The sequence below is a fragment of the Taudactylus pleione genome, unplaced genomic scaffold (genome assembly GCF_031769625.1).
Source record: "Taudactylus pleione unplaced genomic scaffold, aTauple2 ptg000418l, whole genome shotgun sequence".
Taxonomy (NCBI): domain Eukaryota; kingdom Metazoa; phylum Chordata; class Amphibia; order Anura; family Myobatrachidae; genus Taudactylus; species Taudactylus pleione.
In genome coordinates, this window is record NW_028284820.1 from 532,603 (window position 1) to 545,776 (window position 13,174).

The 13,174-nt window shown below is 50.9% G+C and overlaps 1 protein-coding gene across 2 annotated transcripts in view; it reads right to left on the bottom strand.

Moving 5' to 3' along the window:
• The window catches only part of DENND5A (DENN domain containing 5A), an 84,685-nt gene that overhangs the window by 5,325 nt on the left and 66,186 nt on the right, over positions 1-13,174 (bottom strand). For both annotated transcript variants that reach the window (XM_088447103.1, XM_088447102.1), the window contains 3 exons: positions 3,961-4,089; positions 1,328-1,449; positions 1,064-1,209 (listed from right to left, as the gene is read on the bottom strand). In XM_088447103.1, the coding sequence (XP_088303229.1) occupies positions 1,064-1,209; positions 1,328-1,449; positions 3,961-4,089 (397 nt within the window). The remainder of the gene's footprint in view (positions 1-1,063; positions 1,210-1,327; positions 1,450-3,960; positions 4,090-13,174) is intronic.

The window sequence follows — 13,174 nt, forward strand, 5'->3', positions numbered from 1 at the left end:
AACGATGCGCGCTCCCGCGGCACGTTAACGATATCTTTCATCGCCTGAACATGCAGGCCAGCCTGATGATATCTCGCCAGGTTGTGCATGTTCAGGGATGCTGTCGGTGATGTCACTGAACAACATCGTTAACGATAATGTTCAGTGTATAGGCTCAATGTCGATGAGCCCGGCAAACGCTTAACGATTCGCTCCTTGATCGATATCGATAAGTGTGTATGCGCCTTAATTGGTAATTATATATGAGGAATAAATACTTTTCTTTTTCAAAATCAGATATGACGAGCCTATGGCCACTGGGCCGAGATCGTCCTTTAAAATACATCCCAAGTACTTACTGTTCCATACATTCACTATGAGCCGGTCACTGTGAGACAGAGAAGGTGGCCGCCCAAATTCGGGAAAAGGTCAATATCCCGGTGCCAGCATCCCGAAGGTAAGTAGTGGGGTTAGGGGGAGGGTTAGTATTAGGGGTTAGGGTTAGGCACTAAGGGAGGTAGTTAGGTTTAGGCACCGGGGAGGGGGAGGTTAGGTTTAGGCACCGGGGAGTGAGGGTTATGGTAGAGAGAGGGTTAGGATTCCGACATTCAGGTGTCGGTTTCCGAACCCTGTAGGGATGCCGGGGTCAGGATTTTGACCGCCGGGTTCCCGAGCACCAGCATCCCGTGCCCAGCCCCTCAAATTCTGCATTACAATGGAACATTGTTTGGACTGGTTTCTGGCCAGAAGCCATTTATATAACATACATGCGGATCACCAATCAGGAAATCCTTATGGTCTATCTATATCGCTGGTTACAGCACTTGGTTACATCCATGCAATCTACTCGAATCTGTGAACAATAGGAGCTGGAAAGATCCCATCTGATCGGCCTGCAATGTAAATTAGTCACACACACACCTCACCAGCATGGATCCTGCAGATGGGGATTTTTAATATGCTGAGGCTACAGAAAAATGGCCGACTTCCATACTGCACCAACACACTAACAAGCTAAAAGGATTTCACTGCAATAAGAGTAAACTTTATATAACATCTATGTGTAACAAAAACCCTGACTTACCTCGTGGGTCATTTCCAAGATGTTCCTGGGAACATGAAGAACCCCAGTCTCCCCCAGTTCCCCAGAGATACAGATCCAGGGGTTGGCTGTGAACATGGAGCCCCCAAGCTTCTTGCTGGGGACGATGAGAATGTGGTAGGGGATCACTGAGGAGACATGAGGAGAGGTTAGTCTCACATGCGTTATGTAGGAGCCTCTGTAGTTATAAGCAGACGATGAGTGACACGTTACGTCACTCTGTAAGGCTGTGCCATGTGGACTCACTGATAGTTGTGAAGACATTGGTGAAGCAGAAGTAATCCACAGCGTTGAAGGACAGGAGGTGGTAGAGGAACTGTTCCTTCTCGTCGTCACAGCGCAGGAAGGCGTAGCGTTTGTACAGCTTCCTAGGGGGCAGATAACACTACTCAGCTTTCTGGTCATAATACAGGATTAAATGTGTGTCGGTGACTATATAGCAGGACATAGCAGTTACTCTGTGATAATATATAGAACAGGAGACACATAAAGGATGAAGGACTCTGGTGACTATATAACAGGGGGTAATATATACTGTGATATAATGCAGGATATATAAAGGATGAAGGATGCTGGTGACTATATAACAGGGGGTAATGTATACTCGGTGATATAATGCAGGATATATAAAGGATGAAGGAAGCTGGTGACTATATAACAAGCGGTAATATATACTCTGTGATATAATGCAGGGTATATAAAGGATGAAGGACTCTGGTGACTATATAACAGGGGGTAATATATACTGTGATATAATGCAGGATATATAAAGGATGAAGGAAGCTGGTGACTATATAACAGAGGGTAATATATAAAGGATGAAGGATGCTGGTGACTATATAACAAGCGGTAATATATACTCTGATATAATGCAGGGTATATAAAGGATGAAGGACGCTGGTGACTATATAGCGGTAATATATACTCTATGATATAATGCAGGATATATAAAGGATGAAGGACGCTGGTGACTATATAACAGAGGGTAATATATACTGTGATATAATGCAGGATATATAAAGGATGAAGGATGCTGGTGACTATATAACAGGGGGTAATATATACTGTGATATAATGCAGGATATATAGAGGATGAAGGACGCTGGTGACTATATAACAGGGGGTAATGTATACTCGGTGATATAATGCAGGATATATAAAGGATGAAGGAAGCTGGTGACTATATAACAAGCGGTAATATATACTCTGTGATATAATGCAGGATATATAAAGGATGAAGGAAGCTGGTGACTATATAACAGGGGGTAATATATACTGTGATATAATGCAGGATATATAGAGGATGAAGGACGCTGGTGACTATATAACAGGGGGTAATGTATACTCGGTGATATAATGCAGGATATATAAAGGATGAAGGAAGCTGGTGACTATATAACAAGCGGTAATATATACTCTGTGATATAATGCAGGATATATAAAGGATGAAGGATGCTGGTGACTATATAACAGGGGGTAATATATACTGTGATATAATGCAGGATATATAGAGGATGAAGGACGCTGGTGACTATATAACAGGGGGTAATGTATACTCGGTGATATAATGCAGGATATATAAAGGATGAAGGAAGCTGGTGACTATATAACAGAGGGTAATATATAAAGGATGCTGGTGACTATATAACAAGCGGTAATATATACTCTGATATAATGCAGGGTATATAAAGGATGAAGGACGCTGGTGACTATATAACAGAGGGTAATATATACTGTGATATAATGCAGGATATATAAAGGATGAAGGATGCTGGTGACTATATAACAGGGGGTAATATATACTGTGATATAATGCAGGATATATAGAGGATGAAGGACGCTGGTGACTATATAACAGGGGGTAATGTATACTCGGTGATATAATGCAGGATATATAAAGGATGAAGGAAGCTGGTGACTATATAACAAGCGGTAATATATACTCTGTGATATAATGCAGGATATATAAAGGATGAAGGAAGCTGGTGACTATATAACAGGGGGTAATATATACTGTGATATAATGCAGGATATATAGAGGATGAAGGACGCTGGTGACTATATAACAGGGGGTAATGTATACTCGGTGATATAATGCAGGATATATAAAGGATGAAGGAAGCTGGTGACTATATAACAAGCGGTAATATATACTCTGTGATATAATGCAGGATATATAAAGGATGAAGGATGCTGGTGACTATATAACAGGGGGTAATATATACTGTGATATAATGCAGGATATATAGAGGATGAAGGACGCTGGTGACTATATAACAGGGGGTAATGTATACTCGGTGATATAATGCAGGATATATAAAGGATGAAGGAAGCTGGTGACTATATAACAGAGGGTAATATATAAAGGATGAAGGATGCTGGTGACTATATAACAAGCGGTAATATATACTCTGATATAATGCAGGGTATATAAAGGAAGAAGGACGCTGGTGACTATATAGCGGTAATATATACTCTATGATATAATGCAGGATATATAAAGGATGAAGGACGCTGGTGACTATATAACAAGCGGTAATATATACTGTGATATAATGCAGGATATATAAAGGATGAAGGATGCTGGTGACTATATAACAGGGGGTAATATATACTGTGATATAATGCAGGATATATAGAGGATGAAGGACGCTGGTGACTATATAACAGGGGGTAATGTATACTCGGTGATATAATGCAGGATATATAAAGGATGAAGGAAGCTGGTGACTATATAACAAGCGGTAATATATACTCTGTGATATAATGCAGGATATATAAAGGATGAAGGAAGCTGGTGTCTATATAACAAGCGGTAATAAATACTCTGTTATATAATGCAGGGTATATAAAGGAATGAAGATTGTGTTGGCGATTACTTAGTGAGTTCATGATCCAGTAGAAGCTGCTTCAGGTGTCTGGACAAGAGTTTCTTTTCCATGGACAATCTGACCCAGGCTCGAGCCTTCCCCACATCTGTCTTGATCTCCCCAATGTTTTGGATGTGTCTGGAAATAGAAAAATATGAGATATGGTAAGAACTTACCCTTGTTATCTCTATTTCTACGAAGTCCATAGGGTTCCACAGGATACCTTGGGGTATAGGTGTGACGTCAGTCGCAGGGCACCAAAGAGTTAAGCTTTCAGCCTCCCAGGATGCACTAGGTCCCCCTCCTATACCCCGCCCCCGGGCCAAGGCACCTCAGTTAGTTACCAAGCCATAGGCCGGAGGAGGAGAAGGAAGAGAGAGAACAAAGATCTGGACACATACAAGAATCACATTCTCACCAGAGGGAGACGGAAAACCGGTGACCAGAGCAAAGCCCATCTGCAGCACAGGTGCGACAGGGCGGGGAGTCCTGTGGAACCCTATGGACTTCGTAGAAATAGAGATAACAAGGGTAAGTTCTTACCATATCTCATATTTTCTACTTCAGGGTCCATAGGGTATCCACAGGATACCTTGGGGATGTCCCAAAGCAGTATCCTTTAAGGGTGGGGACGCTCCTGTGCAGAAAGGAGAATCCGCCGCCCGAAGGAAGCATCCTGAGAGGCGAAGGTGTCAAACCTGTAATACCTCACGAAGGTATGGACAGAAGACCACGTAGCAGCCTTGCAGATCTGAACTGCCGAGGCACCACGTCGAGCTGCCCACGAAGGACCCACAGACCTAGTGGAATGAGCCTTCAGAGAAGGAGGGACCGGTAGGCCTTCATGAAGATAAGCTTCAGAAATAGCCATACGGATCCAGGCTGCCAAAGTTTGCTTTGAAGCAGGCCAACCCTTTTTACGGAAGCCAAAGAGGACAAACAAAGCGTCCGACATCCTAAACGAAGAAGTGCGGTCAACATAAGTCCTTAAGGCCCGCACAACATCCAAAGAGGCCTCACCCACGGAAAGACCCGGTGAGTTAAAGGCCGGAACAACTATTTCCTCGTTAATATGAAACTGGGAAACAACTTTGGGAAGAAACTCGGGCCGAGTGCGGAGCACTGCCCTGTTCCCATAAAAAACCAAGAAAGGGGGTCTACAAGAAAGAGCCCCTAACTCAGAAACACGTCTGGCCGAAGCAATGGCCAGAAGGAAAACAGTCTTAGCTGTTAGCCATTTAAGATCCACTGAGCCCAGTGGTTCAAACGGCGGTCCTTGGAGAGCCCTCAGGACCACAGCCAAATCCCAAGGCGCCACAGGTGGAACAAAGGGCGGCTGAATGCGGAGAACACCCTGCATAAAGGTGCGCACATCCGGGATTGTAGCAATCCTACGGTGAAACCAGACAGATAGGGCCGAAACCTGTACCTTCAAAGAAGCAAGGCGAAGCCCATGATCTAGTCCCGCTTGCAGGAAGGCGAGAATCCGAGACAGACGAAACTCCCGCGGTGCATAACCTCTCGGTCGACACCACTGGAAGAACGTATGCCACACGCGATGGTATATCCTCGCGGAAGACGGTTTCCGAGCTCGTAACATGGTACGCACCACAGAGCTGGAAAACCCCCGGGACCTCAGCATGGCCGTCTCAACAGCCACGCCGTCAAAGACAGCCGAGTCAGGTCCGGGTGAAGGCAAGGACCCTGAGACAGAAGGTCCGGTCGTAGCGGCAACCGCAGAGGAATGTCCACGGACAGACCCTGAAGGTCTGAGAACCAGTGCCGTCTGGGCCACGCGGGAGCTATCAACAGGAGCGTCCCTCCTTCCTGTTTGAATTTCCGGATTACCCGTGGAAGAAGGGAGACCGGAGGGAACAGGTATGCGAACCGGAACGTCCACCGGACGGACAGAGCATCCACCAGAGACGCCTCTTCGTCTCTTGTGCGAGACCCGTACACCGGCAACTTGTTGTTGTGCCGGGACGCCATGAGGTCGATTTCTGGAAGACCCCACATGTCCACCAGTAGTTGAAAAACGTCCGGGTGCAGGGACCATTCCCCCGGATGAACGTCCTGGCGACTTAGAAAGTCCGCCTCCCAATTGAGCACTCCCGGGATGAAGACCGCTGATATGGCCGGAAGATTGCGCTCCGCCCAAACCAGGATCCGAGAGACCTCTACGAGAGCCGCCCGACTGCGAGTTCCTCCTTGCCTGTTTATGTAGGCCACGGTGGTAGCGTTGTCCGACTGGACCTGCACCGGGCGACCCTGGAGAAACCGCTGTGCCTGCTGGAGAGCATTGAAGACCGCACGGAGTTCCAAGATATTTATTGGAAGCTCCGCTTCTGTCGGCGTCCACCTGCCCTGGAACAAGTGTGGACCCGAAACTGCTCCCCAGCCCCGAAGACTGGCGTCCGTTGTCAACAGGACCCAATTTGGAACCCAGAACGGACGTCCCTTGTTGAGGTGGGTCGTCTGTAACCACCACGTAAGGGACAGGCGAACCTCCTGGGTGAGCACAATCGTCTGGGACTTCAGAGACTGAGTCAGCCCGTTCCACTTGGACAGGATCAGGTGCTGCAGAGGTCTGGAGTGAAACTGGGCGTATTCCACCATGTCGAACACCGACACCATGGAGCCCAGTAACCTCATCGCCGAGTGTAAGGACACCCGGCGGCTGTGCAGACAACTGCGCACCCTTGACTGTAAAGCAGAGATCTTGTCCTCCGTCACGAAGATCCTTTGCTGTCCCGAGTCCAATAAGGCTCCAAGATGCAGAATCCTCCGAGACGGGATTAGAGTGGACTTCTGCCAGTTGATTAGCCAGCCGTGCCGTTGCAGCAGTGCAATGGTCAGGTCCAAGTGGCGTAACAGGAGCTCTGGAGATCCTGCCACCAATAACAGGTCGTCCAAATACGGCAACATGCGGACTCCCTGCAGCCGCAGAGAAGCCGCCATAACCGCCATCACCTTGGTGAAAACACGTGGTGCTGTTGCCAGGCCAAAAGGTAACGCCCGAAACTGGAAGTGGTCGCTGCTGATTGCAAACCTGAGGAACTGTTGATGGCGCCAAAGAATAGGGACATGCAGGTAAGCGTCCTGTATGTCCAATGACACCAAGTAGTCCCCAGGTTCCAGCGCCAGAATGATGGACCGTAGGGTCTCCATCCGAAACTTCGGGACCCGCAAAGACTTGTTGAGTGCTTTGAGGTTGAGAATCGGACGATATGACCCATTGGGTTTCTGTACCAAAAATAGATTTGAATAGAAACCCTGGCCCCTCTGGGAGAATGGAACCGCCACTATAACTCCAGCCTGGAGCATAGTGTGCAATACCTTCCGCAGCTCCGTAGCCTTGTTCCGGTCTGATGGGAGACCCGTGGTGAAGAAGCGAGCCGGGGGTCTGTGCCGGAAGGAGAGGGCGTATCCGTGGGAAACCACCTCCAGAACCCAAGTGTCTGTCGTAGTGGTCGACCAACACTGGGCGAACTGTAGCAGGCGGCCTCCCACCCTGGGATCCCCCAAAGGGAGGCCCGGACCGTCAGGCCGCAGGCTTGTCATCTGGCTTGGGGGCCGGACGTCTGGTACTCCATGCCTGCTTCCGGGGCTTGACCGATTTCTTAGGGCCAGCCTGTCGAGGAAACGACTGTGGTTTGGGCCTGCCCTGGGTCCTAGATGACCGAAAGGACGATGGTCCCGAACCAGAAGGAGCAGCGGCCGACGGGAGACAGGCAGATTTGGCTGCCGCCAGCGTGGCCACAATCTTATCCAGATCCGGACCGAAGAGAACTTCTCCGGTAAACGGCAACGCTTCCAGACCTTTCTTGGAATCTGCGTCCGCCTTCCAGGATCGCAGCCACAAGGTGCGACGAGCAGCTACCGCTGCTGAAGAAATTCTAGACACCAGAGTACTAATGTCTAGAGCCGCCTCGTTGATGTAGGTGGCCGAATCACGGAGATTGCCAATCAACTCCGCCTGATCGGCCGGACAGTCGGATTCAAAAGAAGCCTCTAATGAATCCGCCCAGCGCTCCATCGCTCTGGCAACCCAGCAAATGGCCATAGCCGGCCGTGCTGCCCCCCCTGCAAGGGAATAAGCGGACTTCAGGCATATTTCTACCTTGCGGTCCGTAGCATCCTTAAGGGAGGACATGGATGGCATCGGCAATGTGGCACTACGGACAAGACGGGTCACGTGAGAATCCACCTGTGGAGGGGATTCCCACTTCGCAAAATAATTATCCGCGAACGGATAAGCCACCGCCAGGCGTCTCTGCGGCTGGTATCTTTTGCCAGGTTGTTTCCACGCCTCCTCTAAATGGTCCACCAACTGACCCGAAAGAGGAAAGACTGTGGCATCGCCCTTCACATCTTTGAAAAAGGCATACTTAGATTTAGCCGCTGGGGGAACTTCGTCCTCAATCACCAAGGCTGTGCGGACCGCCCGAATAAGTCCAGGAATATATACTTTGGACTTAGCATCAGCGTCCTTAGTATGGAGAGGTTCCTGATCGTAAGGATCCAGAATCTCCCCATCATCAGACGTCCCTTCGTCATCCTCATAAGGAACGGACAGAGACGCCACCGGCCTTTTATGAGACCGCATCACAGACTCCCCTTGCAACACATCCGACAAGTGCTGTACAGAACTCGTCAGGGAGTTAACCCACGCTGGCTCCTGAGAACCCGGGAGCGGGGAAATAGGGAGACTGTGGGGTACCACCAATTGTCGTGGGAACCCCTGCATGGGTGACGACACCACAGACTGCTGGGACAAACCCATCGGAGTAAACGCGGGCTGCGGAGCTAACTGGCCCACTAAAGCTGTTAACGCCTGAGCGAAACAAGCCCAGGGCGGCTCCTGTACCGGTGCTGTAACCGTAATAGGCCGCGCCATGGACAAACACTGCCGGCAAAGGCCCTCCGCGCTACCCTCCCCCTCCGCTAACGGTACTTTGCACGTGGTACACTGTAGCCGGAGGGGAAAATCACTTTCAGACATGATGGCACCACGTATGTGACCTCTCTCACCAATTAAGTATTAAATAGGCGAGAGACCACCCTGCAGCACCGCACCGCAAGGGCTTTAGCAGAAAGAACAGGGACAGTAATAAAGCTGACAGTTTAGAGAAGAAAAGATTACAGGCAGCAGCGCTAGCACAGTCACATACAATGCAGAAAAATAACAATTCCTGCACTAACAGCGCTGATCACTCAACTACACAGACACAGGGCCTGGTAGGACACAGCGCTGCATACACAGACCTGACCACAGCGGAGGAGAGGTATGCGGGGGGACCCAGACCACGATGCTTCCGTCCAGCGCTTCCAGCAGCGTTCACCATGCGTTCTGGAGAAGATGGCCGCCGAGGAGCAGAGAGGAGGGTGGCCTGGGGGAGGAGCGCTGCCACAGGACCAGTCGGCAGCATGCAGAGAGGGCTGTGTGCAGCGGGGGAGGCGCCGGCTGTGAGACAGGGAAGGCGCGCTCCCCTGGAATGCATTTAACCCCTGGGACGCCGCAGCGCTACCGCTCTGCTGCGGTCCGCTGTCCCAGGGGGTAGTGGAAGCGCAGGTTGGTCGCCTGGCTCCACGCTGCAGCCAGTCCCCAGGGAGCCCCCTGCCTGGGGACTTAGGACCATGTGATCAGCGGGGACCCACCGCGGGACCCCGCTGCTTACCTCTGTCCCCCTTGAATCCGGCCATGGTCCGGAGCATCTGGGGTCACCGCTAGCTGTGACCCCAGACGCCCACCAGCATCCCCGGATCAGTACCGGCGTTCTGGTACCGGCGGGGTGTAGGGAAGACAGCATGGACGTCAGGACTGACTGTCCATGCTGTTCATCCAGTTGTGCAGCCACAGCTGCATGAAGAATAAGCTTCAGGGGCTCTTCTAGCCCCCACTCCAACAGGTGCACCCGACTCCGGCCGGGCACCAAACTAAACTGAGGTGCCTTGGCCCGGGGGCGGGGTATAGGAGGGGGACCTAGTGCATCCTGGGAGGCTGAAAGCTTAACTCTTTGGTGCCCTGCGACTGACGTCACACCTATACCCCAAGGTATCCTGTGGATACCCTATGGACCCTGAAGTAGAAATTGGATTTGCAATTTATAATAAATGAATATGTGGCCATATGGGGACACAGACTAACGCGAGGATTAAGCGCCACACGCAGGATAAAGGGCACATAAATATATAGTGAGAGAAGCCCTACAGTACTGTAGCGGATTGCGTCTGCAGCAGCTAGATGCGTGCCAGGATCGTTCTGTGCACGTTTATATAGCGGGGGCTCCTCTCCAGGACCCCGCAAGGTGGAAAAGGCTCTTTCTACAGGGCAACGTTGGGGCAGCGACCATATCATGCCACTTGCCCGGCGCGGTGGCACCGGTCACACAGCGCTCGCTACGGACCTGGCCTTCCCTACTTAACTGCCCGGGTGAAATGATCTGACACCGGGACAGATGGCTGTTCTGTCTGTTTGGAAGATGCTAAATGGAGAGACCAAAGACAGACAGTGTCGCCGCCTCAGACAATCTGCACCAGAGCAAACTGGCAAATGATAAGCAAAATACATTCTGCTGGGCTCTGGAAAGGATGAGTCAGGATAGTGATGCTTACACCTAGTGTCACGGTGCATACACACAGGACGAAGCCAGGTGCGTCAGGGCGGGCGCCCTGTGGACCCTATGGACTTCGTAGAAACAGAGATAACAAAGGTAAGTTCTTACCATATCTCTTGTTTTCTACTTCAGGGTCCATAGGGGGTCCACAGGCTTGACCTTGGGATGTCCCAAAGCAGTTCAACTAAGGGCGGGGACGCTCCTGTGCAGAAAGGAGAATCCTGCGCCTGAAGGATACATCCTGAGAGGCAAAGGTGTCAAACGCATAAAACCTCAAAAACGTCTGAATGGAAGACCAGGTGGCCGCCTTACACAGCTGAACAGCGGAGGCACCACGTCTAGCAGCCCAAGAGGGACCCACAGACCGAGTGGAATGAGCCTTAACAGAGGCTGGAACAGGTAAACGTTCCTGTATATAAGCCTCCCTAATAACAGAACAAAGCCAACGGGCTAAAGTTTGTTTGTTGGCAGGCCAACCCCTCTTATGAAAACCAAAGAGGACAAACAAAGAATCGGACCTTCTAACAGAAGCAGTCCGATCAACAAATTCTGAGAGCACGGACAACGTCCAACGAAGCCTCACCAGCTATAAGATCAGGGGACTGATTGATGTGGAACTTAGAGACAACTTTAGGCAAAAACTCAGGACGAGTGCGAAGCACTGCTCTGTCCTGGTGAAAAATTAAGAATGGGGGACTACAGGAAAGTGCCCCCAACTCGGATACCCTCCTGGCTGAAGCAATTGCCAGGAGAAACAGAGTCCAAAGTGTTAACCACTTGAGGTCAACCGACTCAAGAGGTTCAAAAGGAGGTCCCTGCAGGATCCGAAGAACCACCGCCAAGTCCCACGGAGCCACTGGAGGCACAAAGGGAGGCTGGATTCTAAGAACACCCTGGAAAAAGGTGTGAACGTCAGGCAGTGTAGCGATTCTACGTTGGAACCACACAGACAGAGCCGATACATGAACCTTCAGGGAAGCAAGACATAAGCCCAGGTCAAGACCTGACTGCAGAAATGCAAAAATCCTAGAAACCCTAAACACCTGAGGATCAAAGTTTCTGGACTCACACCCCTGAAAGTAAGTGTGCCACACTCTGTGGTAAATCCGTGCAGAGGCAGGTTTACGCGCCCTCAGCATGGTACTGATGACAGAGCTTGAAAAGCCCCGGGACCTGAAGACGGCTGTCTCAAGAGCCACGCCGTCAAAGACAGCCGACCCAGATCTGGGTAATGGCAAGGACCCTGAGACAGCAGGTCCCGAAGCTGAGGCAGAAGGAACGGAGCATCTACGGACAAGCTCCTGAGATTGGAGTACCAAGGACGTCTGGGCCACGCTGGAGCCACCAGCAGAAACGTGCCCCCGTCCTGTTTGATTTTTCTTAGTACCTGAGGTAGCAGGGAAATCGGAGGGAACAGGTGCGCTAGGTGAAATGTCCATTTCACTGACAGCGCATCCACCAGGCTTGCACCTGCGTCCCTTGTCCTTGAGCCGTACACGGGTAACTTGTAATTGTGACGGGAGGCCATCAGGTCCAACTCCGGCAATCCCCATTTGTCCACGAGAAGTTGAAACACCTCTGGGTGAAGCGACCATTCCCCGGGATGCACGTCGTGACGGCTGAGGAAGTCTGCCTCCCAATTGAGGACTCCCGGGATGAAGACTGCCGAGATTGCTGGAAGGTGGCACTCCGCCTAAGCCAGGATCTGAGACACCTCCGACATCGCAGCTCGACGGCGAGTTCCTCCCTGGTGATTGATGTACGCCACCGTGGTGGCGTTGTCGGATTGCACCTGAACTGCCCTTCCGTGAAGAGCAGTGCCTGATGACAGCAGAGCCCTGTACAAGGCCCGTAGCTCCAGCACGTTTATGGGAAGAACTGCTTCCTCCGCAGACCAACGGCCCTGAAGGGACAACGAGCCGGTCACTGCCCCCCAACCCCGGAGACTGGCATCTGTTGTGAGCAGAACCCAGTCCGGGATCCAAAAGGGGCGACCCTCGATGAGATGAGCTGGCTGAAGCCACCAAGCTAGAGACTGGCGCATTTCCGAGGACAAGACCAGCGTCTGGGATCGGTTGCGGTGAGGTAACCCGTTCCATTCCGATAGAATCTGCCCCTGCAGGGGCCTTGAATGGAACTGGGCAAATTCCACCATGTCGAATGCCAACACCATGGACCCTAGGACTCTCATGGCCGAGTGGACCGACACCCTGGCACTGCTCAGGCAACTGTGTATCCGCAGTTGTAGGGAGGACACCTTTTAAAGAGTCAGGAAAATCCTTTGCTGACGAGAATCCAGAAGGGCTCCCAAATGAACCATCCGTTCAATTTATCAACCACCCGTGTGCCTGAAGACAAGCAATGGTCAGGTGGAGATGCCAAAGAAGTACCTCCGTGGAGCTCGCCAGCAGAAGAAGATCGTCCAGATACGGAAGCAGCCGTATACCCTGGCCCCGAAGGTGTGCGGCCATAATAGCCATCACCTTGGTGAACACCCTCGGAGCCGTGGAAAGGCCAAAAGGCAATGCCCGAAACTGGTAGTGATGTTGCAGGATAGCAAACCTCAGATACCGCTGGTGTGCAGGGGCTATGGGCACGTGGAGATA